The following is a 26,913-nucleotide window of genomic DNA, read 5'->3' on the forward strand; positions in this document are numbered from 1 at the left end:
TACAGGTGTGTAAAAAATACTCTATATGTATGATCTAATTCTATACCCACTGATGGGCCTGTTTGCTCAGAGTGGACAAGGCACTAGGCTTATTTCCAAGTTCAACAACCATTTATATATTTGTGACTCAACATTGTATTTCCTAGGGGTATATTTACTAAATTGTGGGTTTAAAAAAGTGAATTTACATATAAACGTAAATATCGTACATTTTTGATAGTGTTTATTTATCGATCAGATATTAATTGAATTTGTCAGTTTCAGTGATAATAAGAATAGCAGTTTATCACAATACATTTATTTGTAGTAAATATAACACATAAAGGGGGGGTATTCAATTGACGGCGGGATCGCCGAAAATCCCGCGCTCCAAAAATATTACCATTAATACGGTAATATCTCGCTGGATTTCAGCTCGCAGCTCCCTGAGCTGAAATTCAGCGAGTAAATTACAGTATTAACGGTTTTTACGCGCAGGATTACCGTATTAACGGTAATATTTTTTGAGCGCGGGATTTTCGGCGATCCCACCGTCAATTGAATACCCCCCAAACAGGGGATAGATAAAAAAAACACTTATCTATAAAAGCACATTCACTCATTTCAACCGGTATAACTGCACTCGCAATATGAAATTAATATATGAAATATGAAATAAGGCACCACATTTAAAATACCATATGTACAATTACATATAGTGAGATTTTATTGACTGGATTTTGTGATAAAATATTGATTTTGAAAATATCTGTGTCTTAGAGTAAGCAGTACCTGCACATTTTGTCTTAGCTCCTGCAGTTCTTTCCTCATATCCTCACTGCTCTCTGCTAGCATATGTATCTGAGTCTCTAATTTGCAGTGATTTTCTTCTTGAGACTCCTGGAGAACTTGCACTGCTCCAGTCCAGCGGCTTAATTGTTTCTTCAGTAACCTGCATGTCAGAAAATGGTTAGAAGATATGTGACCTGAAAAAGCTTTTCATTACTATAATGATAAACAATATAAAGGGGGGGCAGGGACAGCATTGCACAACACCTTACTCAGATTAGTCTAAATAATGAGAACTCATACTGTTTTATCTATAAAAACTGGTTATTGTCTGATCTCATATTGTGATATTAATTATTTCAGTTCAGACTAGGACATTAGACATGTACCTAATATTTTAAACTGTAACAGTATTTAGGGTCCATGCTGTAATGCTAATATAATGAAACAAGGTATTGACACTGTTCTATTCTCCACGCACCTCGCTTCACCCAGTGCACAAGGATGTGCACATGAGAACTTTTAGCCCTCCTTTCCCCAGGTGTTTCAATGGGAGATGGGTACTAGTCACTTTCAATTAGTGCCCAGTACCCATATTTTTAATTAGGTTAAGACTATAAGGCATCCCCTTTGTTCATTACACTGGAAATATGATTTCCATAATGATTTTTGATGTTCTTCATCCTTGATTGTTACATTAAACTGAGAAGGACAATGACTATGAAAGTATGTAAGTATGTATATATATATATATATATATATATATATATATATATATATATGTATATATATATATACCTTCCCTCAAGTCTCCCTCATCATCAGTGATACAATTTCCTGTGTCTCCCCAGAGCATTCTACATTGACTCCACAATTGACTCCACACTCTGCTTTGTTTCTCACATTCTCACTTTCCCAGTCATGTTGCTTCCACCTTCAAAATATTGCCAAAATATGTCCTTTTCCTATCCAAGATGTAACCTTTTATTAATTCTCTCATCATTACATTGACTACTGCAACCTGCTTCTATCTGGTTGTCCCCTCACTTATCTATCCCCACTTCGGTTGGTCTTAAAAGCTCTGGTAAGACTGATCTTCTCTGCTCTACATCGGCCACACCTCTTTGCAAATCCCTACACTGGCTCTCCGTGTACTGCAGAATCCAATTAATCACACCTACAAAGCCCTAATTATACATGTCAAAATCTCATCTTGAAATACTCTCCCTTATGCTCTCGTTGATCTACCTCTGACTCTTCTTTGATAACCACTACCTACCAATTCTCTGAGCCACTACACACTGGTGGAATTCCCTACCATGTCTACACACAGACAGACAAGAGTCAATTTTGATAGTAGCCAATTAACCTACTAGTGTGTTTTTTGGATTGTGGGAAAACCCACACAATCACGGGGAGAACATACAAACTCCACACATGTGCCACTATGTCTAGTTTTGTAAGCAAAGTCTTCATTGTAATAATTCTGCAAAAATAATATTATAAAGCCTTTATGTCTTGATTATATTGTAATCTGTAATAGTTTAATAAAATAGGCTTTATTCAATGGTTAATCACTGACAAAATATAATCATCACTATTAAATAGAGATAAAGAAGGTTATTGCAAATTGGACCATACCATCTCTCACCGTGGAGGTCTTTTATGCATTTCTGTGTCCTTACAAGCTGTGCCGTGATAGACTGAAGATCTTTAAAAAGAACGAAAAACAAACATAAAGGTTTGAAAACTAACAAAACACATCATTTAAAAAATGAAGAACCATTTTGTTTAAACCAATATCAATGGCTTACATGTTAAAAAAATTTACTGGATTTTTTTCCCAAAATTATAATAGTATTATTATTTTTGATGTTCGACAAATTCTATAATAAAATATCAACAGAATTTCAACTTAATTAAACTTAAATTTATATTGTATATAAATTAGCACAGTTGAATGTGGCTTAAAATATAAAAAAAGTGTTTTATTTACAGCGCTTTACAGGGAATAATCATTCACATCAGACCCTGACCATTGGAGCTTAGAATCCCTGGTCGGAATCAAACCCATCACTGTTGCAACATGTTGCCCAAATTTATAGATTTATATAAAACAAATGTTAAAAAAATGTCACTCTAAAAAGAAGTGTTGTCTTTAACTAATGTTATAATAATACTAAATTATTTTATAACTTTAGTTACCCAAAATTGTTCACTTTTTTAGTATTATTATTAGACCTTGCTGTTTGACTTTGAGAACAACACCCCCAAAGAATAAATATATTTCTTGCTGTTAAAATCCCAATGTTTCAGTCTCACTATCAGTGACATTTGACCTATTTAGTGGAGAAAGAAATAGGTGTTCTTTGATACTGAGATGCACATCATAAAATAATACATTTCCTGCTTTTAAAATCCAAAGTGTTTCAATCTGAGTGAAATTACGTGAGGGGCAGTATAAATGACATCTTTACAACTAACCAGCCAAAAAACATGTGCTGGTGCTCTTTGACTCTGAGAATATATATATATATATATATATATATATATATATATATATATATATACACATATTTCTTGCTTTCAAATTCTCAAGTGTTTCAATCTCAATGAAATTGTGTGAGGAGCAGTATCAGTGGCATCTTTACTACTAAGCAGCCAAAAAACACGGGCTCTTTGACTGTGCAGCACACCACCCCTTTTTTTTTTTAAGAACCATTTGTACAAATTTGAATTATATTATGGAGCAGTGCCCGAAGAATTGTATGTAACATTCCCTCCTTTAGCTTTCACATTGGTTGTTCACCTGGTGTGGAGGCAGCTACAAATAGCTCCAACTTCAAGTAACTTTACTCCTATTGTCAACCATGGATCAGTCTACAGATCAAGCGTATCCCAGTACTGGCAGTAGTAGTAATTTTTCAACCACTCTTAGTAAATGAGTGGGAAGATAGTGTAACAAAGCATGCTCAAAATCCAAACACTGTTTGTCAATCTCAAAGAAAACTCAGCTCTCAATGTAAGGATTAAGGGAAACGTTTCTGATGAATGAGGTGATGATAAAAAAAAATGAAAATATCTTACATTCCATACACCACCTGCAGTGGCAAGAAAGGGCTCAGACAATGCCCACTTTTTCCTAGTAGTGGTCCTGCTACTGCACTTACACATACTAGAATGCCCATTGTAAAAGAGAGTTCTCAACATGGTCATGCATTTTATGTAACATCCCATGCCCCACCTTCTTGCTCAGAGTGTAGGTCTTTTACCTTCAAAACAGCCACATCGCTACATGAAAAGAACACTGAGACTGAAAAACATCTTGGGCACTCATAGAAGCCTGAGTAGAGTATAAAGGTATCCATGAGTACTATATGTGAATCTGATATTTCAGTTGACACTGTAATTTTAGAGCAGTCTCCTTCCCAAATTTCTTACCCATTTGGAAATGTGAGCATGCTACTTTGGAACTTGCTAATGTGCAACAGGATCAGGGGTATAAATGTGGATCTGAAAATGATGAATGTGTTGTACTTGAACAAGATAACGAGAAGGATGATGATGATTGTGTCCAAGTAAGGCCTCATGCGCATTGGATCACTAAATTTTGGCAACCATGCTTGATCCTAGGTTTAAATCATAAGTCAGCTTATAAGAAATGTCCAAATATAGTGACACCTGTACCATGTCTCATTTTGACGCACTTTGTATTAGTAGAATGGTGGAGAATTACTTTACTGATAATGTAAAAAGTAGCACCTCTGACTGCCCTTTTGACTTCTAGGAGGAAAAAAAAGTCATTTAGATCACCTTGTACAAACTAGCTGTTGTGTACTTAAGCTGCAACTGTCCAGTGTGTACTCGGAAAGATTGTTTAGCACAGCCAAGAACATTGTGAGCTATCGCCATTGGATACTACTTCCCAAAAATATTGAAAAACAGTGTTCATCAAAATTAACTAAAAGATTTATGAGAAATACCATTGTTTCCTCTAATTACAATAAGAATCTGTAACGCTAGATTCCAGTGGAGATTAATTAATATTGTATGATGATGATCTTGACATCAGTGATGATGATGAGGGTGATGACATTGTCAACATTGAGGAAGATGGCCACTGTTACCCAAATAGCAATTAGGAAATTGATAAAAATCCATTTCTTTTCTACGGCTCAACAACCAACAACCAAAATGTTCTCTTTAGTGGGGAACCAAACAAAACAAGCCCTTTAGCTACAAAAGTGGCATTCCCTGTCGCTGAAGTGCTTGGTTTGTTATACTAATCAATGCCTTTTTAGCATTTGGTTGGGTGGGCGGTCCCAAGGACATATCCATCTTGCACTATTTTACATTATTTTCTTGGTCTAAATCTTGTGTAAAATATCTACTGATGCCGCTACTATCTGTCTAATGAGCTCTGATTACTGCCTCTTTACTTTCGATGACACATGCTGTCTAACGTTGAAAATATTGTGTCCGTGGTCTTTCTCCCTCCATCTCACTTCTGGGTGCAGCACACCTTCGTCTGTCTACTTGTCTAAATGTCTATTGGTGCTGTTGTCTAAAGAGCTTTGATTACTGCCACTTTACAATAATGATACATGCTGTCTAGTGTTGAAAATATTGTGCCTGTGGTCTTTCACTTCTGGGTCAGGCCCACCTTGGTCTATTTTCTTTTCTTAAATTACCATGTTTCACAGGGATTGTGCTATGCTTTGTAAACAAAACTTGGTTGTTCAGAATTTCTTTAAAAATGAGAGGTCAGTGCAGGAGATGCTTTCTGTGGCCTGTAAACTTTCTCGATATCTTCTGCATTTAGCGACCACATGAAAATCATTGCAACAGCTACAAATAAAATGACCTGTCATGCCACCAACTGAAGCAAGAGGGTATGCAGTCGACAGTTAGACATTCATTTGGTTGATATTCAGAAACTCGACAACATTAGGTCGACAATTCAAATGTCGAAAATTCAAATGTTGACAGTATTATTAGGTCTACAATTTGAATGTCGACAGTATTATTAGGTCAACAATTCAAATGCAGAAAGTATTATATGGTTAGTGTTAGGGTTAGGGATACTGTTATTGACTTAGTAATACTGTCTACATTTGAATTGTTGACCTAATAATATGGTCTAACATTTCAATTTTTAACCTAATTATACTGTCAATGTCATTATTATCAACTTTCCAACCTGTCTATATTATAGTGTTCAACATATAAATATTGATCATGTAACTGTTGAACATATGTATCATACCCAGCAAGAGGTAGTAATGAGCTGGAATTCCACACTTTATATACAATGTTCTCAAATCATTTCAGTTGTGGGGTGGGCCTACCCTGCAATATCTTTTCTAAAATGACCATCCTATCAGCCAGTGCTCTGCCTTTATGTATTAAAGGTAACCTTTGCTTTCCAATGTTGTCTGCCACAATGTTTCATAGGGATTGTATCTTGTATTAAACTGCTATGTATTTGAGTTTTTGCTCTGCCCCTAATTTTATCCAGCCAGTTCGCTGTAGCCTTTGGCCAATATTGGTGAAATCTTTGACATTTGTGAAGAGGCCATTAGGGTCTGATTCATTAAGACACATAAATGCAGATACGTGCCGTATTTTGCGTAAAATCACTCTGCATATACCCAGAACCGACGCATACGTAGCAACATCCAATTCATCTTCGACAGTAAAGGACACTTACTACTGCCTACAATTTTTGGGATGGAGTGGGAAGGGGCGTATGCAAGTAGTCAATGTACAGTAAGGGCGTGCCAAGCTTGAACGCATGCAGTAGCATTCAATTCAAGATTTGGGCATCTCAAAAGTACGTATTTTCCTGCCGTATCACTTACACCAGCTACAGATCAGGTGCAAATGCCAATTACTAGAGATGACAGTCATGTATTCATGCTAGAACATGTGTTTGCAATCAAGAACAACTGTAATAATGCATTTTATGTACAAAAGACATTCATAACATCCTAATACATGTATTTTTTTGGGGGGAGGGGGGGTAAAAATTAATTTATTTATTGTTTTTGAAATTTTTTATCAGTAACAACTATATTATTAGTAGACGACATAATTTTTTTATTCTGTGGTTTTTTTTTGGAGAAACCTTATATTCCACATATATTTTGGCTGTATCCTGCAGTGTATTGTGTGTTAGAGCAGAGCGCGCCTAGACCCATATTCAACAACATACGCATCTTTACATTGCTCCCTTTACATCTTTGTGGCATAGCTTTAAATGTGATATTGATACATTAAATGGACAAATAACCAAGGACATTTTTCTCCCTTTCAAAATTGTTTAGTGAGACAAAGAGACAGAAATAGGGGCACACAAAAACACACAAGAAAATAAATAAATTATTTGGACTCTCGCCCTCGCTTGCCCCCTGGCCCAACATTGGCTGTGCTTTGCAGTTTTGACCTGCTGCATATCATCCTTCCTCTTGCAGGCTGTAGAGGAGCATATGTTGGCTCAGGAACAGGAGAGGCGGCAGTGGGTCAGCAGTAGGCAGAGGGGCATGACATGGCAGTGAAGCAGGAGGGTGATAGGACTTGGGTCTGAAAATGAGGGTAATCTTGGGAAGCATAATGAAGGCGACCATCATGGAAAATCATCATACCCTCTCAAAATCATTACCTTTTGTCTCATTACAAAATGGAAACTAAAATAATTAAATCAAACTTTTTCCAGCTTTATTTACACATTTCAACCTTACAACATTTAACTTACAAAAAAAAGGCAACAGTTCTTAAAATTTATAAAAAAATAAAAACTAGAATAACAGGGTTGGATCAGTCCACTGATTTAATACTTGTAGAGCCACCTTTTTCTGTAACTGCAGCTATCAATCTGTTTGGATATGGCTCTACTAGTTTTGTGCAACTAGATTGGGGAATAATTGTTCCAGCTCAGTCAAACTTCATGGTGATAGCGACAGACTGCTCTCTTCAAGTACATCCACAAATCATCTATCAGATTTAGGTCAGACTCTAACTTGGCTAGTAAAGGACATTCATCTTCCTATCTTTAAGACACTGCATTGTTTTCTTGGTGGTATGTTTGGAGTCATTGTCGTGCTAGAAGGGGAACCACCTGTCCATCTTCGGCTGCCTAGCAGAGGTCCACAGGTTTCCCTCAAGAATTTAGGTGTACTTGGCAGCATCCATCTTCCCTTCAATCCTGACCAATCGCTAAGACCCTGCTGAAGAGAAACACCCCCAAAACAACATAATGTTTTGGGTGGTGTGATGTGTTTGGTGTGCACTAAACATAGCACTGGAAATCAATTTAAAAATTCTATATTGGTCTCATCTAACCATACAAACTTTTGCCACATGGCATCAGAATCATCTAAGTGTTTCTTGCAAACACAAATGAGATGCAGGAAAGCTTTGTGTAAAGCTTGTAAGATAGTTGTCACATGCATAGACTGACCTCTATCAGCCATAAAGACTTGTAAGTCCATCAAAGTTGCCATTAGCCTCTTAGTAGCTTCTGTGATCAATGTCCTTCTTACTCTGTTACCCAGCATGAAGGGATGGCCTAAAACCGGCAAGGTGTTGGTGGAGCCATACGCTATCCACTTCTTGATAGTGCTTTGAACAGTACTCAGAGGGAGAGTAAAAGCTTTTGCATCCTTCTCCTAATTTGTGCCTTTCCACAACTGTATCCAGGAGCCATTTTGAAAGCAGTTTTCCAACCATGTTCAATTGTACTAATAGTAGTGGAAAATGCTTCCTACGGGGCTTCTAAAATCTGTCTGTGGCAACATTTTGGCTGCCGGCGCAGTAAACTGCAACTCCAGCGCTGGCGGAGCGACCTCCGAAGGAGGCGACCCCAGCTTTTCTCAGAATTAAGGGAGAGAGATTACAAGGTGTAAGTTCACACATACAAAACCAATTTTAATGTAATGATTACAGTTTTATCTATCCTTGTGTATAAGAAAAAGCAATGTGGCTTGAAATAACCTTTAAAACACTGCTATATAATAGGAATGTTTCAGTATCAGTATGTTAATGTGCTAATAAAAAAATAACACTCCAGGATACTGAAGTTTACAAATACCTCAAAGATCAAGTCCATATGCAAGTGGTGTAGAGAGGTGTATTTATTTGGCCAATGATGTAGTAATGATCCATGTGTGGTATTTGGTAAATAAAATTTCAACCTGACATTATATCAGGGTATGTGTCTATGTGGGAGAGACAGAGATAACAATCATTAAAAAACTAATGTGGCATATTTCTTCCAACTAAATGCTGCCGACGCAGACTCCGTCTCAGACAACAACAGGCGGCCCAAGAGACAGGTCAGGAAGAGGCCCAGCAGGAGGCACAGCAGGAGTAGGCCCAGGATGAGGAAACAATTATATTCTTCTTTTCTCATAAAAGAATCATCTGTAGCTTTTCCCATTACAGTTGTACACTGCTAATACTTGATAAATATACCTGTCTAGGAACAAGAAACCTGTAATGTTTTATGTTGCTTAAAAGTCAAGTTTTTCTAGTGAAATTTGAATTTAAGTGTTTCTATGCAGAATTACAACTATCATTATCAAATTCTATCTGGAATTTCCCTATCAGTTTTGTTCCACCTGGACCCCAACAACAACACAGTGCAGAATGAACTGACACTGTTGTTTTGCCAGCTCTATTTAAGTCCATACATTCTAAGAAATGCTGAATTTTCAAAGACAGTGCAGAATGACCATTCTGCTTAAATGGAGAGGCAAAAGCTTAACTCAGTGATTGTGTTCAGTCACAAGATTTGATTTATTCTGCAACTTCTTTTATCTCTACTCATAGATGAATAGCTAACAGTACAGAGATGTTTCCCTTGTCCCAACAATCAAAAAAGGGTTCAATAGTAAAAGCAGCCATTGGGTGTATGGCCATCAACAACTTTGCACATATGATTTAACAAATAGTGAGTACCTGGTTAAAAAATATCCTAACATAATATATTGTCGACCCATATGAACCGTGCTCAGCCTCTGCTTCTGCTATTGTTGGATGCTGAAAAGGCATTCAACAGGATACATTGAGACTACCTGAAGGCCTATCTTTCCAGGTTTGGATTTCGTTGTTTCTTCCTTCAGGTCGATTTGCACCCTCTATAGCTGTCCCTTGGCCAGAGTTCCCAGTAACGGGTTTCGATCAACCCCTTTTGCCAATAAAAGCAGACAGGGATGCCTGCTCTCTCTACTCATCTCCGCATTGGAGCCCCTTGTGGAATGAATCAGAGCAATGCCTACTATCACTAGCAACCAAATTGGGAATACACATCATAAGATTTGCTTATTCAAGGACGGAGTCCTTCTGCTCCTGACCGAGCTTTAGACCTCATTGCCTGTTCTCCGAGCTTACTCTGAGGCTTCCTATTGTATAATAAACCCAAATAAATCAGAAGTTATGGGGTTGGGACTATTGTAAGATAGGCTTCTCTCACTCCACTCGACCTACAAATTTCACTCATGCTCCTTGTCTCTCATATACCTGGGAATCCATATGCCATACCATCCTAAGCATCGCATAGTCTGTAATTATGCACCTCTTCTACATCATTTCACAGCTCTTACTAACTTGTGGGCAGACTTTGAGGTCTCATGGATCGGTTGGATAGCCGCGATCAAAATGGTGCTTTTGCCAAAAATTCTGTACTTTTCCAGATCCATACCAGTTTTTGTTCCCCACCAAATACTTAATAAGTTTTACTCGAGTGCCTTGTGGTTTTTGAGGAGAGGCGGGCGCCCTAGGATGACTCAGTCACGTTTGTTTCATCCTAATTAGAATGGCGGCCTCAAAGCTCCTGACCTGGAACTCTATCAACAAGCCGTCAGGCTTGACCAGCTTAAGGACCGGACAAATTCCTACCTTTGCAAGCTATGGGTCTACATTAAGCCCTGCTTCAGATAGAAGACTTGCTTTAGTTATATGAGAAATCTAGGCCGATCACTGTGGCCATCCTGCATAGCGTTAAAAATTCCTTACCATCCTGGGATAAGCTAGTGAGGCTGGTCCAGGATTTTTCCCTTCCCTCCTCCGATCTCTCTCTGCCTGTGGTAACCTCTCTAATCTTAGACTTGCGCCTGGACATTTAGGTTTCCTGAGGAGTCACTAAGGTTTCAGACCATTTTGAGCTGGGCATCTTGGTATCGTTCTCCTTTCTACAAAAGCACTTCCAGATCTTGACCTCTGACTTCTGTAAATACTTCCAGATACACCACTGGATCCAGTCGCAGCAGTATTGTCCACCTCTATTGCAGCACACCCCACTCTCACTCACAATTAGTGAGGATTTTTATTTACTACCGTTCCCGCACTGGGGGCATATCCGCCTGGTACCAGTGTCTTCTGACAGCACCCGAGCATTGTAAATTGCAAATCCAAGTAAAATAGGAGTCTGATCTTGATCTAGCCCTGAAGGACGAAGACTGCAAGCATATTTTCTAGAATGAATATACGATGTCAAGATGCATCAACCACCTGGAGATGCTCATTAGAATGATTCATAGATTATATTACACCCTAGATAAATGACATAAAATTTGGCCCATGGTATCCCAGTCATGCTGGAGTAAGTGTGACGTAACCAGATCCCTCTTCCATATTTTCTAGACTTATCCCAAAATTACATCTCAGATTAAGTGTTTGGTTTAATCCAACAAGTAACTTCAATAGCTATCACACCACAGCCTTCTCTGGCTTTTCTTCAACTATACCCGTGTAACCTCCCAGCTCACCACCTGTATATTGTGGGACCCATTTTAATCACTGCTAGATCGGCTATTGCTCAGCATTGGAAGAGCCCAAATACTCCACCTATCTCCAAAATTATAGCAAAGACCCAACATAGTTATGTGATGGAAACTATAGGCTTCAAGTATTCCACCTCACAGCTCAGTGTCTTGACCCCTGATGAAGTGGTTTACCTGATCTGATTATTACACTACCCATAGAATTGCAGCCTTCCCTTCTTGCTCCAGTTATGGTTCATGTATCTTGCTATGGATCGACCATACAAAGGGCCCTTCCAACACTCCACTGTTCTCCCACCTACAGTGGCTCCTGGTGCTATCTCCCCCCCCCCCTTCTCCCTTCCTGCTTCTTTCCTTTAGGATGTAGTCCTCCCCTGTCTTCGGCTTTTTTGGTTTAATGTATATTTGTTTCTGATACCTGATGCTTTTACCTGCCATTTGAACTGTGATTGTTTGTGTATACTTTTTTCTTTGGAAACTTTAATAAAAAAAAATTTGAGTTAAAAAAAAATAACCTAATAAACTAGAATTATGGTAAATAGAAAATGATGATATCCATATAGTCTGCTTTTTATGACTTGTGACATGGGCACCATTAGGTGAGGCACACACAATGTCTTGTTTTTTTAAACAGTACTTTTATGGGCAGACGTAATGGGGATCAGACATGTGTTTTTTGCACTAAATGTTTTGCTCACAAAGTGTTTGGAAATGCACAGTAAAATAACACAACTGCTGACCTTCATCATCTTCTATCCTGAACCTCATCTCAATAATGTGAGCTTCTCATCTCTGCAACTGTCCAACTATATCTTCAGTAGGGGAAAACGTGTGTTTTCTGCATTAAATGTTTTGCTCACAAGGTGTTTGGAAATTGAGAGTTAAACAACACAGTTGGACAAACATTGGACAACATCTGAAAACGTCCAGGAATAAGCTACATCTGCTGCAGCCTAACTCTGCACTACTTATCAAACTACACTGAGCATTGCAAATAGGTATTTCTTTAAACTTCCTCAACTTTGTGGCTTTTTACTCTTAAATCACAATATTTAACTATTTGCTTTTATTACTCTCCTTTCATGGCATTATCTTTAGGACTATATAATCCTTCAGCCTTCCTGCAACATAAACATTTATCCACATTGCCTCTTCATTTCTCCACTCACCTCTAGTTAACACTCATGAACTTTTTCCTATTTATTTTCTCTGTCACCAGAAAATAAAAGGTCACACATTTTACAATCCACTTACCTATCTTTGTCTCTCTCTGCTTCTTTTAGCTGGTGATATATCATATATCTCCTAATCCGGGTCCCACACACACTTTCAATACACACATATCAGAACACTACCAAAATACAGCAAATCTCAAATGCATCACCTGTCTCCCCTTTCTTTCAAAGTCCTTTAAATGTGCCCTTTGGAATGCACGTTCTGTTTGTAACAAACTTACCTCCATACACCACCTCTTCCTCTCAAACAATTTCAACCTTCTGGTAATAACTGAAACATGGCTTACACAATCAGACACTGCCTCATCTGCAGCCCTTTCACATGGTTGCCTTATTTCACCCACACCTCTAGACCTGGAGGCAGACAAGGAGGTGGGGTTGGCTTACTTCTCTCCCCACAGTGTGCATTCAAACTTTCATTCACATCTTTTGAAGTACATGCTATTCAGATTTTTAATTCTCTATGCGTGTTGCGGTGATCTATTGCCTACTGGCCAGGATTTTTCTGCATGGCTCTCTCATTTTTTATCTTCTGACATCCCCACCATCATCCTGGGTGATTTCAACATCCCTATTGCTAATCCACATTCCCATGCTACTTCCATACTATTCTCCCTAACCTTCTCCCCTGGCCTCTCCCAGTGGGTTGAATCCTGTACTCATTGGGTTGGCCATTGCCTTGATCTTGTTTTCACTAATTTATGGTCAGTTTCTGATTTCCTTTACGTGCCTTTGCCCCTCTCAGGTCATCACCTTATCAGCTACATGCTCACCCCCACTGATTTAATCTCTCTGCTGTCAAAATCTACCAAACCTCCTCATATTTAAGAAAATCTTAAATCTATTAATCTTCAGCAGTTTTCCACATATCTCCAACACCTTTTTTCCCCAATCTGTACATTCTCCTCCCCTGATAAGGCGGTACCTCATTTTCAACATAACATAGCAACAGTCTTTGATCAAGTGGCTCCAACAAATATTCATACCTCACAAGTCAGCCGTGGCACTCTAAAGTAACACGAAAACTTCAAAAACTTTCCTGTAAAGCAGAATGTCAATGACATAAATCTCATACCTCTAATGATTTCTTCACATATAATTCTATCTATCACTCCTATCAAAATGCTCTGGACACTGTAAAACAAACATACTTTTCAATCTCTCATCTATGCTCAGGCTTCTAACCCCAAATGCATGTTTAACACATTTAAATCTCTTCTCAATTCTCCCACCCCAAACTCTCCAACTACTATCAGTGCCCAGGATCTTGCTTCTTACTTCAAGAAAAAGATTAATAAGATCAGACTGGAAATGGTATCCTCTTCCTCAACAAGCAATCAGATCAATTCCTTCCCAACACCCTCTATTCCTTTGATCACACAAATGAAGATGAAGTATCTACTCTCTTCTTATCTTCCTACTCTACCTCCTGTCAACTTGATCCTATACCCTTACAAAGCGATACATCCCTGTCTCTTGTGTTCATTTCACCTCTAACTAAAATCTGTAATCTTCGTCTCTCGTATCTTCCCATCATTATACAAGAATGCAGTGATTACTCCTAGTCTGAAAAAACAAACTTTTGACCCAAACTCCCTCCAAGTTTCTGGACAAACTTGTCTACACTTGCCTCACACACTTCCTTTCCGCAAACAACCTATTAGATCCTTTTCAGTCTGGCTTTTGTTGTCAACACTCCACAGAGACAGCGTTGACTAAGGTTGTCAATGATTTGATCACTGCTAAAACTAAAGGCCATTACTCTCTTCTAATTCTCCTGGAATTTTCTGCTGCATTTGACACTGTTGACCACTCTCTCCTCATACAAACACTACAATCCCTAGGTCTTCAAGGCACTGTCCTATCCTGGTTCTCATCCCACCTTTTTAATCACTCTTTCAGTGTTAATTTCTCTGGATCCACCTCTGCTCCGCTTCCTTTATCAGTTGGAGTACCACAAGGATCAGTACTAGGTCCTCTGCTCTTCTCTATCTAAACCACTTTATTTGGAAAGTGTGATCACTAATTACTCCCGCATGTCAAACACAAATCGTATTCTACATGCGGTGTTGCTGGTGTTTAGCATGACAGCGGTGGGTAAGGGCTCTATAACAGTCTAGTTTATAGTTTTGTTTTTGAACTAATCTCCCATAGGCTGTCCTCTGATTAACTAACTGGGCAACATCTGAAAACCACTATGGCCGATCGGTGTAGGTTATAAATATGTACATGTATAATATATATGTTATTATATATCACCATCCGCTGAAGCAAAACTGCTGGCACTGCCAACAATTACTTTTTACTCTATTGCAGGCTTTAAACAACAAACTTGATCTTTACATATATCCAGCACTTTCCACAGGTAATTAGAAAAACAAGCAGGTGTTATAGCATCCCAGACAGGCAATCAGAAAACTTCTGTTCACAGATTTTATTTTATTTTTATTTTTCCTATGAACCACACCCAACTCACAACTCAGTGAATATCCAGGGGTGGCAATAAAAAAACAGCAAATTTTTAAATTTTTTCTTTCTTTGAAAAACAAAACAGGAGCTGAAGAGTTCAATGTAATACTGCTCTTATATGTCTCTCCACAGACAAAATATTTGCTCTTTCTAAAATACAGCAATCTCCCCACTGCAACTAACAGGTTTATAAAATTTTGGTGTAGTATTCTATAAACTTCACACACCGCCATTGTGTCTGGACAACTGTGCTTTGACTGTCCTTTGCAATCCCACTTCTAACACCACTTGTGACACTGGCACCCAGGCAAGGTGAACAACTTCTTGTTTTTTAAACAGTAATTTTATTGTTCCATCACCATTATACAGCATACTTTCCATCAGGATAACATCAGGCAACATAACTCTGACTAGATCAAGTCCCTCTGTCTAGACACCAGCTACTGTTTGGCATTGGTCGCGATGCATTGTAGCACAATACAAGTTTTTAAACTTGAGACTCCTCCAGCAGCCTTAGTTTGATTGACAGGTGACAAACCCACGTGGCCCTTAGAGAATGAGGTCTCTTCAGGTGCTGTTTTATCTATCTCACTGCAGACACACCCAGTCAGCTGTAAAAGAAAACATATCCACCTCCACCATGCAAGTTAAATCACACTTTATACTTTAATTTGTCATACCTATGTCCTCCACTTGTTTATCTTTGAACTAGGTACACTGCTGCATAAGTGTATAATGTCCACAGCCTTGCTCTACAGGCTGTCAGAGGAATAACTACCTACTCTCTTAGAGGCCATAACACATAGCGTTACCAAGTCAGATGGCGCAGACTTTGCAAGGAACATATGTCTGTGAAAGAGAGCCTGTGCGATCATTTTGGCCATCTGAAATTTTAAGGCCTAAGAGAAGGAAAGTTCTTTAGCCTTTTTAAATGTCCTCACAATCACGCCTACAGCGCACTAACTGGTACCTTATCTTCTTGACACCCGAGAACCCTACTTTCAAACACCTTGTCTTCTCTCCCATGATCTCCCATCCTTACAAAAGGACTCTTATGTGCCCTTTGTAACTGTGGCTGTACTGCAACAGTAGGATAGGTTTTCTGGCATTCAGAACAAACCCAACAAAACCTTTTTACAGCTAAGTAGATTCCGGTCCAGTAAAAATTGTGCATAGCTAGTTCCCTTGTTCTACCTTCCCCTGTCTCCCACCTGAGTGTTTGCAGCATCCAACACTAGGTGTACATGAACCTGTGAAACTACCAATTGTTCTACCTCCCTTCCACAATAATCACTCGAAATAGCACATTATTGTTGACAATATATGATGGCATACAGCCTGATGAATTGACTCTCGAATCTTGCAATATCCCCAACATTATTAGCTTTAAAGTTACTTAATTTTTCTGATCACGTGCAAAGTTTGGCACATGCTACAGTCTTGGATAATCAGACCAGTCTACACTCTCACCAACAGGTGGGACAGGCACATCCACGATATCACAACCCAACCCTTATTTTGACTGTCCAGGCTTCCGTTAAATTCCTGACCATCAGGATAGAATTCCAGTTTGGTCGTTCCCAAAGATCAAGGTCCAGATGTTGTGGCTCCTTAGGCAGATCCTTTAAGACCGATTTTCTGACCGTTGTAAAAGTTACCGGCATGTCCAGCCAGACTTGCTCACCGAAGACCTCTTTAAACAGTGGGAAGTCTCGTCCCAGAATAAGAGGAAACAGCAGCTTAGGCACTATGGCTACCACTACCTCCACAAAGAGTCCTTAGCAAACTTTTGTTTGCCCCATGAGTGCAGTGAACTATAACGCTGGGCAGCCGAGACCTTGACTTCAGCCAGGACAGAGCTGGAGACCAGTGTAAGTCCACGACTGCATGGACAACCTTGTTGTTCACCTGCACAGTCACTTTAGTTAAAATGGGTCCACTGGTTGCAAAAGTTCAGGAACAGCAACTTCAATAGACAGGCCCAGCTTGGGCAAGTGAACAGTCCATGGGTTTTTGTGATCTAGTGCACTTGGCTTTAAAGTGTCCAAGCTATCTACAGTAGAAACACTTCCTTTCATACGCCCTTACAGCTGGACCTAGACTAGCAGCAGTGTTCTGTTTGAGAAATTGGACTTTGGGATCACATAATTGGATGCTCTTATCTTTGGTGTTTACTAAGTCCCTCTTGGAGGATGCCAATGCCACCGCCTGGTAATGGTCCTCAGCTTATCTATAAGAAAGAGTCTTTTCCTCATGTAGCAATCATTAAAACTCTGCATGCCTTAAAGTCAGACAAAGCCTCTCTAACTTGCACTCAACAAGTTCCTTTACAGAATCTCTTGCTGTGCGCACCTCCTGCTGAAGCATGACAAGCTATTGTTTCAAAACAGCAATTTCTTTTACTTTCTCTGCTGCTATCTCTAAGAGTTTCCAATACTTTTCCTCTTTTTTAATATAAGTCTTGCAACGCATGCATCTCATCTCTTATGTGCTCAGGAAAAGGCGCCTTGGGCTTTTTCCTTTTCCTAATACTGTTAAATTCCATACTTGAACGGTTTTCTTCTCCAAAAGTATTCTCCAAACAATCATACTTTTCCTTGGCTACATAATCTGATGCAGGTAACACCAGGTTTGTGCAGAGAACATGAGAGTTTCCAACATCATCTCCACTCTGCAAACTCCTGTACAGGTTTCCCAAATTTTCCTACTGGAACTAAATTTCAGACCCACCTGTTTGAAAACTTTCTTTTTGGCATTTTTTCTTCTTTCTCTTGCCTGTCTTGGCTAAAACAAAGATAATTTGCACTAGCAACAATTACTCTTTGTTCTATTACAGCCTTTAAAAAACATACTTGATCTTTATATATATCCAGCACTTTCCACAGGCAATTATGAAAACAAACAGTTGCTTTAGCTTCCAACACAAGAAAAGAGCTTGAGTGGATTGCGCAGCGTCTAAAAGAAACTACCATGATGCCATTTCTCATAATCACAGGGGCAAGTGAGGGTAGGTATGAGGTTATTGCTATCAATATGTTTCACACATGCTTTTACTCAAATTAAAAAAACACTAGTAAAAACATGCATTTTAATGCCAGTTGGAGCCTAGTTTAACTGTACCAATGGCGATAATATTCACTGTTTGGTCTCCACAGATATTACAGTACTGAGATTCACAGGTTCTAATGACCAGTGTCATACCTGTGGTGGTCTTATCACTGCTATTTGTGAAACGCGCATCTCTTTCTTCTTCAGGTATGCTTTCTCCAGACGGTTCAATATTTTCTGATGTATGTTGACAAATATCCATTCTAATAAATAGCTAGAAAGAAATATTGGGTGTCACAATGTGTGTACACTATTATTTAAATCACTATAAAGCAGAGCGTAGATGCAAATTATACTTACCAATAATTCCTTTTCCTCAAGATACTCCATGGCAGCCATTACAATGGGTTAGTGTCTTCTATCTTTAGGTATATACAGGAAATTAGATCCTGTCTAAGGAGATCCATTTGGACCTAGCCTCAAGTACCATGCTCTTTTTGGAAACACAACTTGTGTGCAAGCCGCTTTCCGATTTGAATTAGTGAGGACACATATACCTTTAAAGTTGAGCGGTCATATTTTAATTCTATTTAATTATTTGTCACTATAGAGAGAAATACACTACAATAGCTTATTTTATCTAGTTTATACTTTATTGCTATTGTTAGAATTAAGATATTATGCAGATTTACATATAATAGATGTTTGATTATTGAACTTATTGTTTCTCTTATTCATCCCAATTTCAATATTCTCCATTGGTAATTTCTGTACTCATTGTAATTGTATAACTCCCTGGCGCTTGATCAGAGGGGGTAGCAGGTAATTTTAGGGTCAATACAGAGGTACCAACCTCTACTTTTATTTCTTAGGAATAGTATATGCTTCGGCACTAGGAATAATAGTCAGGTATAAATAAATACAGAGAAATTTATTAACTGCAGTATTTGTGGGTATCACCCTCCAGTATTCATAACACTGACATATTAAAAGATGGCACATATGAGGCTGTAAGCATAAAGACAGACAGAGAAGATATATCACATTTAAGTGCGGCAAACAAAATCCATATTCGCCATACAAACACAAGTCTCTGATAGGGCTGGTAAAGTCCACTAGACACAGAGATACAAAAAAGTCAATGGTAAATAGATGTGGCAATCATGAAGTTTCCGTTAGGCTTGTCAGGCCACATAAACACGGTTTTCTGATAGGGCCACTAAGGTCCGCTGAACACCAGGAGTAAAAATCAACTCTATGCGTGTCATGCAGGTATAAAGTATCCTTTAGGAATGTCAGCAGACATTGTAGTCCGATGGAGAGCGCCTAAGAAAGGCTGAGTGATAGAGGACTTACCCTCAATATAGATGGGCTATGGTGTCCTTCCAGATTATCCCGTTATGTGCCAAGGTAGCTGATGTGATGAACGCTTGTGCCGTCCCGCTGAAGTGTGATAATCCAAACCCGGAAGTCGCGGGTAGTATCGCAATCCTAGCAGAGATGCGCATGCGCATGCGTGAAGTGGGTCCGTTTGTTTCCCACAGCGGCGGTTTCTGATATATGTAAGGTGCCTTTGAGAGGCACAATTATGTTCAACCAACGCGTTTCGCACTAGGCTTCTTCAGGGATCGATATAGTGCTGTAGGCCCCAGCTGGGAAACAAACGGACCCACTTCACACATGCGCATGCGCATCTCTGCTAGGATTGCGATACTACCCGCGACTTCCGGGTTTGGATTATCACACTTCAGCGGGACGGCACAAGCGTTCATCACATCAGCTACCTTGGCACATAACGGGATAATCTGGAAGGACACCATAGCCCATCTATATTGAGGGTAAGTCCTCTATCACTCAGCCTTTCTTAGGCGCTCTCCATCGGACTACAATGTCTGCTGACATTCCTAAAGGATACTTTATACCTGCATGACACGCATAGAGTTGATTTTTACTCCTGGTGTTCAGCGGACCTTAATGGCCCTATCAGAAAACCGTGTTTATGTGGCCTGACAAGCCTAACGGAAACTTCATGATTGCCACATCTATTTACCATTGACTTTTTTGTATCTCTGTGTCTAGTGGACTTTACCAGCCCTATCAGAGACTTGTGTTTGTATGGCGAATATGGATTTTGTTTGCCGCACTTAAATGTGATATATCTTCTCTGTCTGTCTTTATGCTTACAGCCTCATATGTGCCATCTTTTAATATGTCAGTGTTATGAATACTGGAGGGTGATACCCACAAATACTGCAGTTAATAAATTTCTCTGTATTTATTTATACCTGACTATTATTCCTAGTGCCGAAGCATATACTATTCCTAAGAAATAAAAGTAGAGGTTGGTACCTCTGTATTGACCCTAAAATTACCTGCTACCCCCTCTGATCAAGCGCCAGGGAGTTATACAATTACAATTATACACTCTAATAGGGTCGAGCTATCCCTATATCCCCCTACTCCCAGGTGGCTGCTTACCCACTGATATTTTAATAGGGAGCGCTGAACATTCATATTACCAATTTCTGTACTCAGTTCAACATATTTATTCTTAGGCTGCTCGAGTCTTAGTCACCCAGTGACCCCTGACCGCATATATGTTGTTTCTCAGTCCGTGGGTTTGGCTCCACCTCCCATGTTCCCGAGAAGCATTTTTTTCCTTTGTATCTTTGTATTTTTCCAATTTTTTCACCCAGCTCTCCAGCCCTAAAAAATGTTTTACTCTCATTGTTTTCCTTCCTGTCTCTCATCTATCCTTCCCATATGGTTCCCTGTGCCTCCTTACATATATACAATAATAATAATAATAATAATAATAATAATAATAATAATAATATGGGTTTGGCAAGAACCACTTTAGCTCCCTGTTCACTTTAAAGGCCCACTTTATCAAATAATCTGTATGAAATTTAAGTAAATACAATGCCGACTCTAAACGATAAACTTCATGTAGTTTCTATAAATGCAAACAGATTGAACATCCCTGAAAAGTGTTCTAGGACCCTGAGATCCTTAAAAGAAGATAGAGTTGATGTATGTAGCTCTCATCCAAGAGACCCACTTTAAACATGCTCTTCAATCTCTCTCCCTTCGTTCTTACCATTTTCCTACAGTTTGCAACAGCAATATTTTTAAAAGTAAAATAAAGGGTGATGCAATACTGTTTACAAAACCTCTAGGCTTGACCGGTGTGATTTCACAAAGATTGGAAGAAGGTAGGGGCCCCATAGTTACATGTAAGATTTTTAACTAAAATCTCACTTTTATAAACTTATATGCTCCCAACCAGGGCCAACCTGCTTTTTATGCAAGAATTCTGGAACATGTGGGACTCTTAATTGTTGGACTGATGGTGCTTGGTGGAGATCTGAATGGACCATGGACCCTCAGCAAGACTCATTTGGATTCTGCCACTTAGAGACTCCCTGGTGGTCCTTGTTAATCAAATGACAACCAAAGATATTTGTCTGCAATCCCACTGTGAATAAGTAACTGGAGATTTTGCATTTGACATTTTACCCGAGGAAGAATCCCTATGGTGGAAGAAAGCATTCCTAGAAGGTGAAGACCTCTTTGAATTGAAATCTTATGTTGGACTTTTCTTTAATTCTACCACAAGTATAATTAGCACCTTGGTGAAGGTTCTCTGGAATATTGCCAGACCAAAGAGAAGGCTGTCCCATTTTTGGAACTGAACTCCATGTCTGTGCCTCTTCATCATTGAAGGAGACTTTTTCACTTTATCCAGTTTATTATTAATTAAATCCTTTACTGCCTGGTGCACATGAAAATTCTATTTATTTTTACTCAATCAGGGACTCTTGAACTGCAGTGGAGATTGATGCTTTATTCATCACCACAGACTTATATATGTGCCTGAGAGGAATCTCCATATTAAATAGTCTGGGCTTTTTCTTTATCACCCCTGATTCACTGGGACAGGGCTCATCCATATCCTCTTAAAGAGGCCAGTTCTGACTCGTCTGAGATATTGTTATCTTCACCCCCTGCATAGCATATAAATCATCTTTACTCACAAAGGATTGATTCATCCAGGCTATTAATTGCATAAACTGCTCAGGGGTTTACTTAAGGGTTTACCTATGCCAGGTGCTCTTCAGCAATTTGTGGTTGGTTTCAAACTACATCCCACTGGAAATGCTGCTGTGCTCCATAACTGGTGCTTTCATGGAATGTTGCAGAGCTGTTCTGAGGTCCTGCTGCCTGGTCCTCCATATTGGTATTAGTGTCCTTTAAACGTGGACAAGGCTCATTTTCAAAGTATATTTTCTTGTACAGCATTTGCTACAAAAGGTAGCAACTAGCAATCTTTACACCGTCTCCTTAGCTCACACCACCAGCAGGGCCGGATTAACCATAGGGCTAACTGGGCTACAGCCCAGGGGCCTATGGCATCCAGGGGGCCCTTGAAAGTGCTCAGCAGCAGTATTGATCGGGTGGGGGGCGGGGGCACAATCAGTGCTGCTGATCACTTTCACTGCAGTCCTTCCCCGGCGAGCTGTAGTCTCCTTACTGAGGAGATCTCGTGAGCCTCGCTCTCACGAGATCTCCTCAGTAAAGAGCGTACAGCGCGCCGGAGAAGGAGGTAAGTGCCGGGGGGGGGGGGGACAGCTCGGATCACGGGGGCGGGGGGCCCTCACGGGGGAATGGAGGCCCCCTTAGCCCAGGGGCCTCCATTCCCTTAATCCGGCCCTGACCACCAGCAGTGCACCAATGGAACACTGCAAGTAGGCTGATATATATTAACAAACATCAACTGCTACCTGTACTCTCTACCTTCAGTTAGAGACAGGAAAGGAGACAGGCATAAAGGAAGAGCTGCACTATATATTACCTGAGGACGTCTCTAATTTCCTGTCTACCTAAAGCTAGAAGGGACTAACTCAATGTAATAGCTGCCATGGAGGAAATACATTTTGTGGGTTACTTTGCTAATAAATTTGAGTTGGAAACAGATAACAATGCAGCAAGCATTTTACTGTCTGTAAATTCTGTCTGTACATTCTGGAGTAATGAGGATATAGAAATACTGGCATTGAACCCTTATGCTTGTTGATGGAATAATATACAGTAAAGATCTAATTTGGCTCATTTGTTCTGGGCCTCTGTTAAACATCTGCTTCTTTCCATGTCTTTCAATCCTCTTGCCTCTGAGGCTTTTTTGTAATAAGTGTTTCAATAAGTAAATTGTTTGCATGATAGACTGGAATGATTCTGGTATTAAAACAATGTTTACATAAATAGCAAGATCATTAAAGGAATAAAATATTTACAACTTCTTTAATTAAGGTATTTAGCCCATTTCTGAATTCTTATAATGTAGTGCATGTATTAAGGGGTCTACTTATCAACAAGCCCTTTCTCCAGCGATATTATTGCAATAAAATATCTCCTATTGACAGAATTTACCAAAACAATATTGCTGGGGCAGCTGTGCCAATTATACTGGCCCGGAGCGGTAAGTGTAAACTTACTGCATCGCCTGGTCAGTCTCTGCAGGTATGTGAGCCAGCTAGATTTGGGCTTTCAGTTCCACTAATATATATTAAAACAAATAAGTTAAAAAAACTAGATCAAAATTATTGTAAAAAATAAAATAATATTTAAAAACCTTTACCCATTAAAAAATGTCTTTATTCCAAGAAAAAAGGATTTTTTTTAATGATTTTCATCTTATACAAGAAGAGGCATTGTGACAGTGCAAGCAGTGCAGAGATTCTTGATATTATTTCCATAGTGCCACTGTGCTATTCACTGCTGTACAGAGATATGTAATCATTCACAGCAGTCCCTGTCCTATTGGAGCTAGAAGTCTAAATTCTCCATCACACAAACACTCTACATTCCAGTTTTGTCAGCAGCTAATAAAACTACGTATGTTTTGGACTGTCGGAGGAAATCCATGTAAACATGGCTATACAAGCTCCACACACATAGGGGCCCATATCTCCCAACTTGCAAGTCTATGGAAGTGGGATGAGGACATGGTCATGTAACAATGGGGCCTGGCCATGCCCCCAGTGGGCTGCCTATCGTTATAATGTGCTAGGCTGCTCATTAGCTGCCTCGCTTTCCCCCAACATTCCCACTCGCGCGACAAACATGTCCCCAGATGGGACAGTGCTCTAAATTCAGGACTGTGCTTAGATTTAGTGGTACATAAGTCAGAGGTCTCTATTCTTTTTTAGATAAGATATTTATTATAATTTTATTACTGTCTAATATCTATTCTGAATCACTGCTGGGTTTTCATTAGAATACACATCAAATCCTCAAATACAAGCTCACTTTCTGATGTAACAAGTACATATTTTGAATGGGGAGTTTCCTTGACCTGAGGTGCAGCCTGCATATCCAACTTTAAACTAAATGCATCAATAAACACATCACATGCATGTAAACTATACAAAAAAAACATACATTTATCATTATAAAAATATCTGAATATTTTATATGTATAGGGATCCTACTCAGCAACCTGACTAGTTTATCACCAAGATTATTTACAGGAGTACTCCACCCAGTACAACAAGTTATGAAAAATATGCCACATCTGTCTTCTCATAAAGACAATCTATATTGGTATACAATCTATGAAATAAAAAGCATTAAGATTTATATATACATGGATGTCAATGCTATATAATATTTCATTATGCAGCACCAATGTTTTATATGTTAAGAGAACATGGCCATTAAAAATAATTTGAAACAACATACTTAAGAGTGGATAAAAGACTAAGAAACACTGATTCACCAGACTGACAGAGAATATGTAAGTTCAGTAATAATATAAATATATGACTACATTGGGATATTTCAAACACATGAGTATAAATGGTGCCACACATACACAGTAACTGCTAAGTGGTATATTTACTAAACTTTGAGTTTGAAAAAGGGAACATGTTGCCTATAGCATCCAATCAGATTCTAGCTGTCATTTTCTTGAATGTACCAATCAAATGATAACTAGAATCTGATTGGATGCTATAGGCAACATCTTCACTTTTTCAAACCCGCAGTTTTGTAAATATGCCCCTAGATGTTTAGGACTGTCAGAACACTATAGAAATAATTACAAGAGTTTTGTTAGCAAGCTGGTCTGTAACAAACAGAGAAAGCTGGATATTTATTTTTTAATTATTTTTGGAGCAGGAAGGACAACTTTAGGTAGATATAGTAAACAGGACTTAGTTTTTTGAACTACAACTCCCATAATGCACCTATATCAGCTCAACCACAGCATTTTCTTTTACATTTGTTTACCATGGGATTCTATATTTCAAGTCTGGATGTGATGATTTATGGCATTTGTTGTAATATATGCACTATAACACACACAATGAAGACTTTTTATATACAAACTGTAACACACACACAAACACACACTTTATATATGCAAACACTGACACGCAATATTGACAACTTTAATACAATACATATTTCCCAATGTCCCATTTCACTATTTAACTATACTTGCTTAACTTTATTATATCAAAATGATCCACCATGTCACCTCTCCCCTAAGCTGCACACATCTTTCACTCGTCCATTAATAAACACAAAGCAGTCTCCTACCTTAATTTTGGTGGCTTCCTGTCATTTCTCCTGTTAATTGTAGTGAAAAAATAAATGGAGAAACTATTGTATTCTCCCTATAATTGTAAAATTTATTCCAGCTACGATGAACCTGAACAATATTTCTTCCTTAGCGGAGACAGCCTGGCTGTAGGTTCTGCAAACATGACTGACTAATCAAGAAGTGCATTAAATAGTAATGCATAGCCTCAATAATTAAAGTGCCTTCCTTGATCTTAATTTCAAAAGGTAATTTCACCCTTATTCCATAGCCGCATTATTTTTCTCTGGGGTAGGTAATTAAAAGCAATTTCCAGTTGCTGTAGAAACCAAACGTTTCTGTAGCAACAGAAAAGCAAATGGAGACCTTCATATTTCAGCCTGGAAGTACAAAACCTCAATTAAATAATTAGTTACTTCCTGTAAATGCAACACAAGAAGCATGGCGATGTCAGGGTTACAAATATGAAGCTGATCAAATGTTAAACACACCTTTACTTTTACAGCCTAGTTATCCTGTACATACTGGATTTGCAATAAAGTATATAATGGTATATAATACTTTGGGGCATATTTAAGAAAGCACGATAGTGCTTTTACCGGGTAATTAAGGTGCCTCCGTGTCCTCCACAAATTTATTAAGGGTGCATCGCAGCAGATATCATGGATATCTGCTGCTTTGCATTCCTCTTTGTTTTTGGGAGCAATCACCATTCAACAGTATGGTGACTGCTCCCAGCTGCAATCTAACAAGAAAAAACATTTTTTTCGGAAACTTGTCTTGATAATGTATGCCAGCTGAAGCTAGCGTACATTATCAGAAATGAAAAAACCCAATGCTGTCAGCTCTGCTCCGAAGAGCAGAGCTGGACAGTGCATGTGTGGAGGGATCACATGATCCCTCCCTGTCACTCACCGCTCGCAGAATTGCAGACAGACCGGGATCTTTGTGGAACTGCACATGCGCAATGGAAAGAAGAAGAGGAACGAAGATGACGTGAAGGAGATCC

At 39.0% G+C, this 26,913-nt stretch overlaps 1 protein-coding gene across 1 annotated transcript; it reads right to left on the reverse strand.

The window, feature by feature from the left end:
- Positions 1–705: 705 nt before the first annotated feature.
- On the reverse strand, positions 706–26,180 carry DYTN (dystrotelin). Its single transcript, XM_075181369.1, has 4 exons — positions 25,904–26,180; positions 18,455–18,575; positions 2,410–2,479; positions 706–931 (listed from the first exon to the last, which is right to left on the reverse strand). Exons 2-4 carry the CDS (start codon positions 18,561–18,563, stop codon positions 706–708), a joined length of 405 nt encoding a protein of 134 aa, XP_075037470.1. The 5' UTR covers positions 18,564–18,575; positions 25,904–26,180.
- Positions 26,181–26,913: the final 733 nt, after the last annotated feature.

Source organism: Mixophyes fleayi, chromosome 7 (assembly GCF_038048845.1).
Source record: "Mixophyes fleayi isolate aMixFle1 chromosome 7, aMixFle1.hap1, whole genome shotgun sequence".
In the NCBI taxonomy this organism is placed as follows: Eukaryota; Metazoa; Chordata; class Amphibia; order Anura; family Limnodynastidae; genus Mixophyes; species Mixophyes fleayi.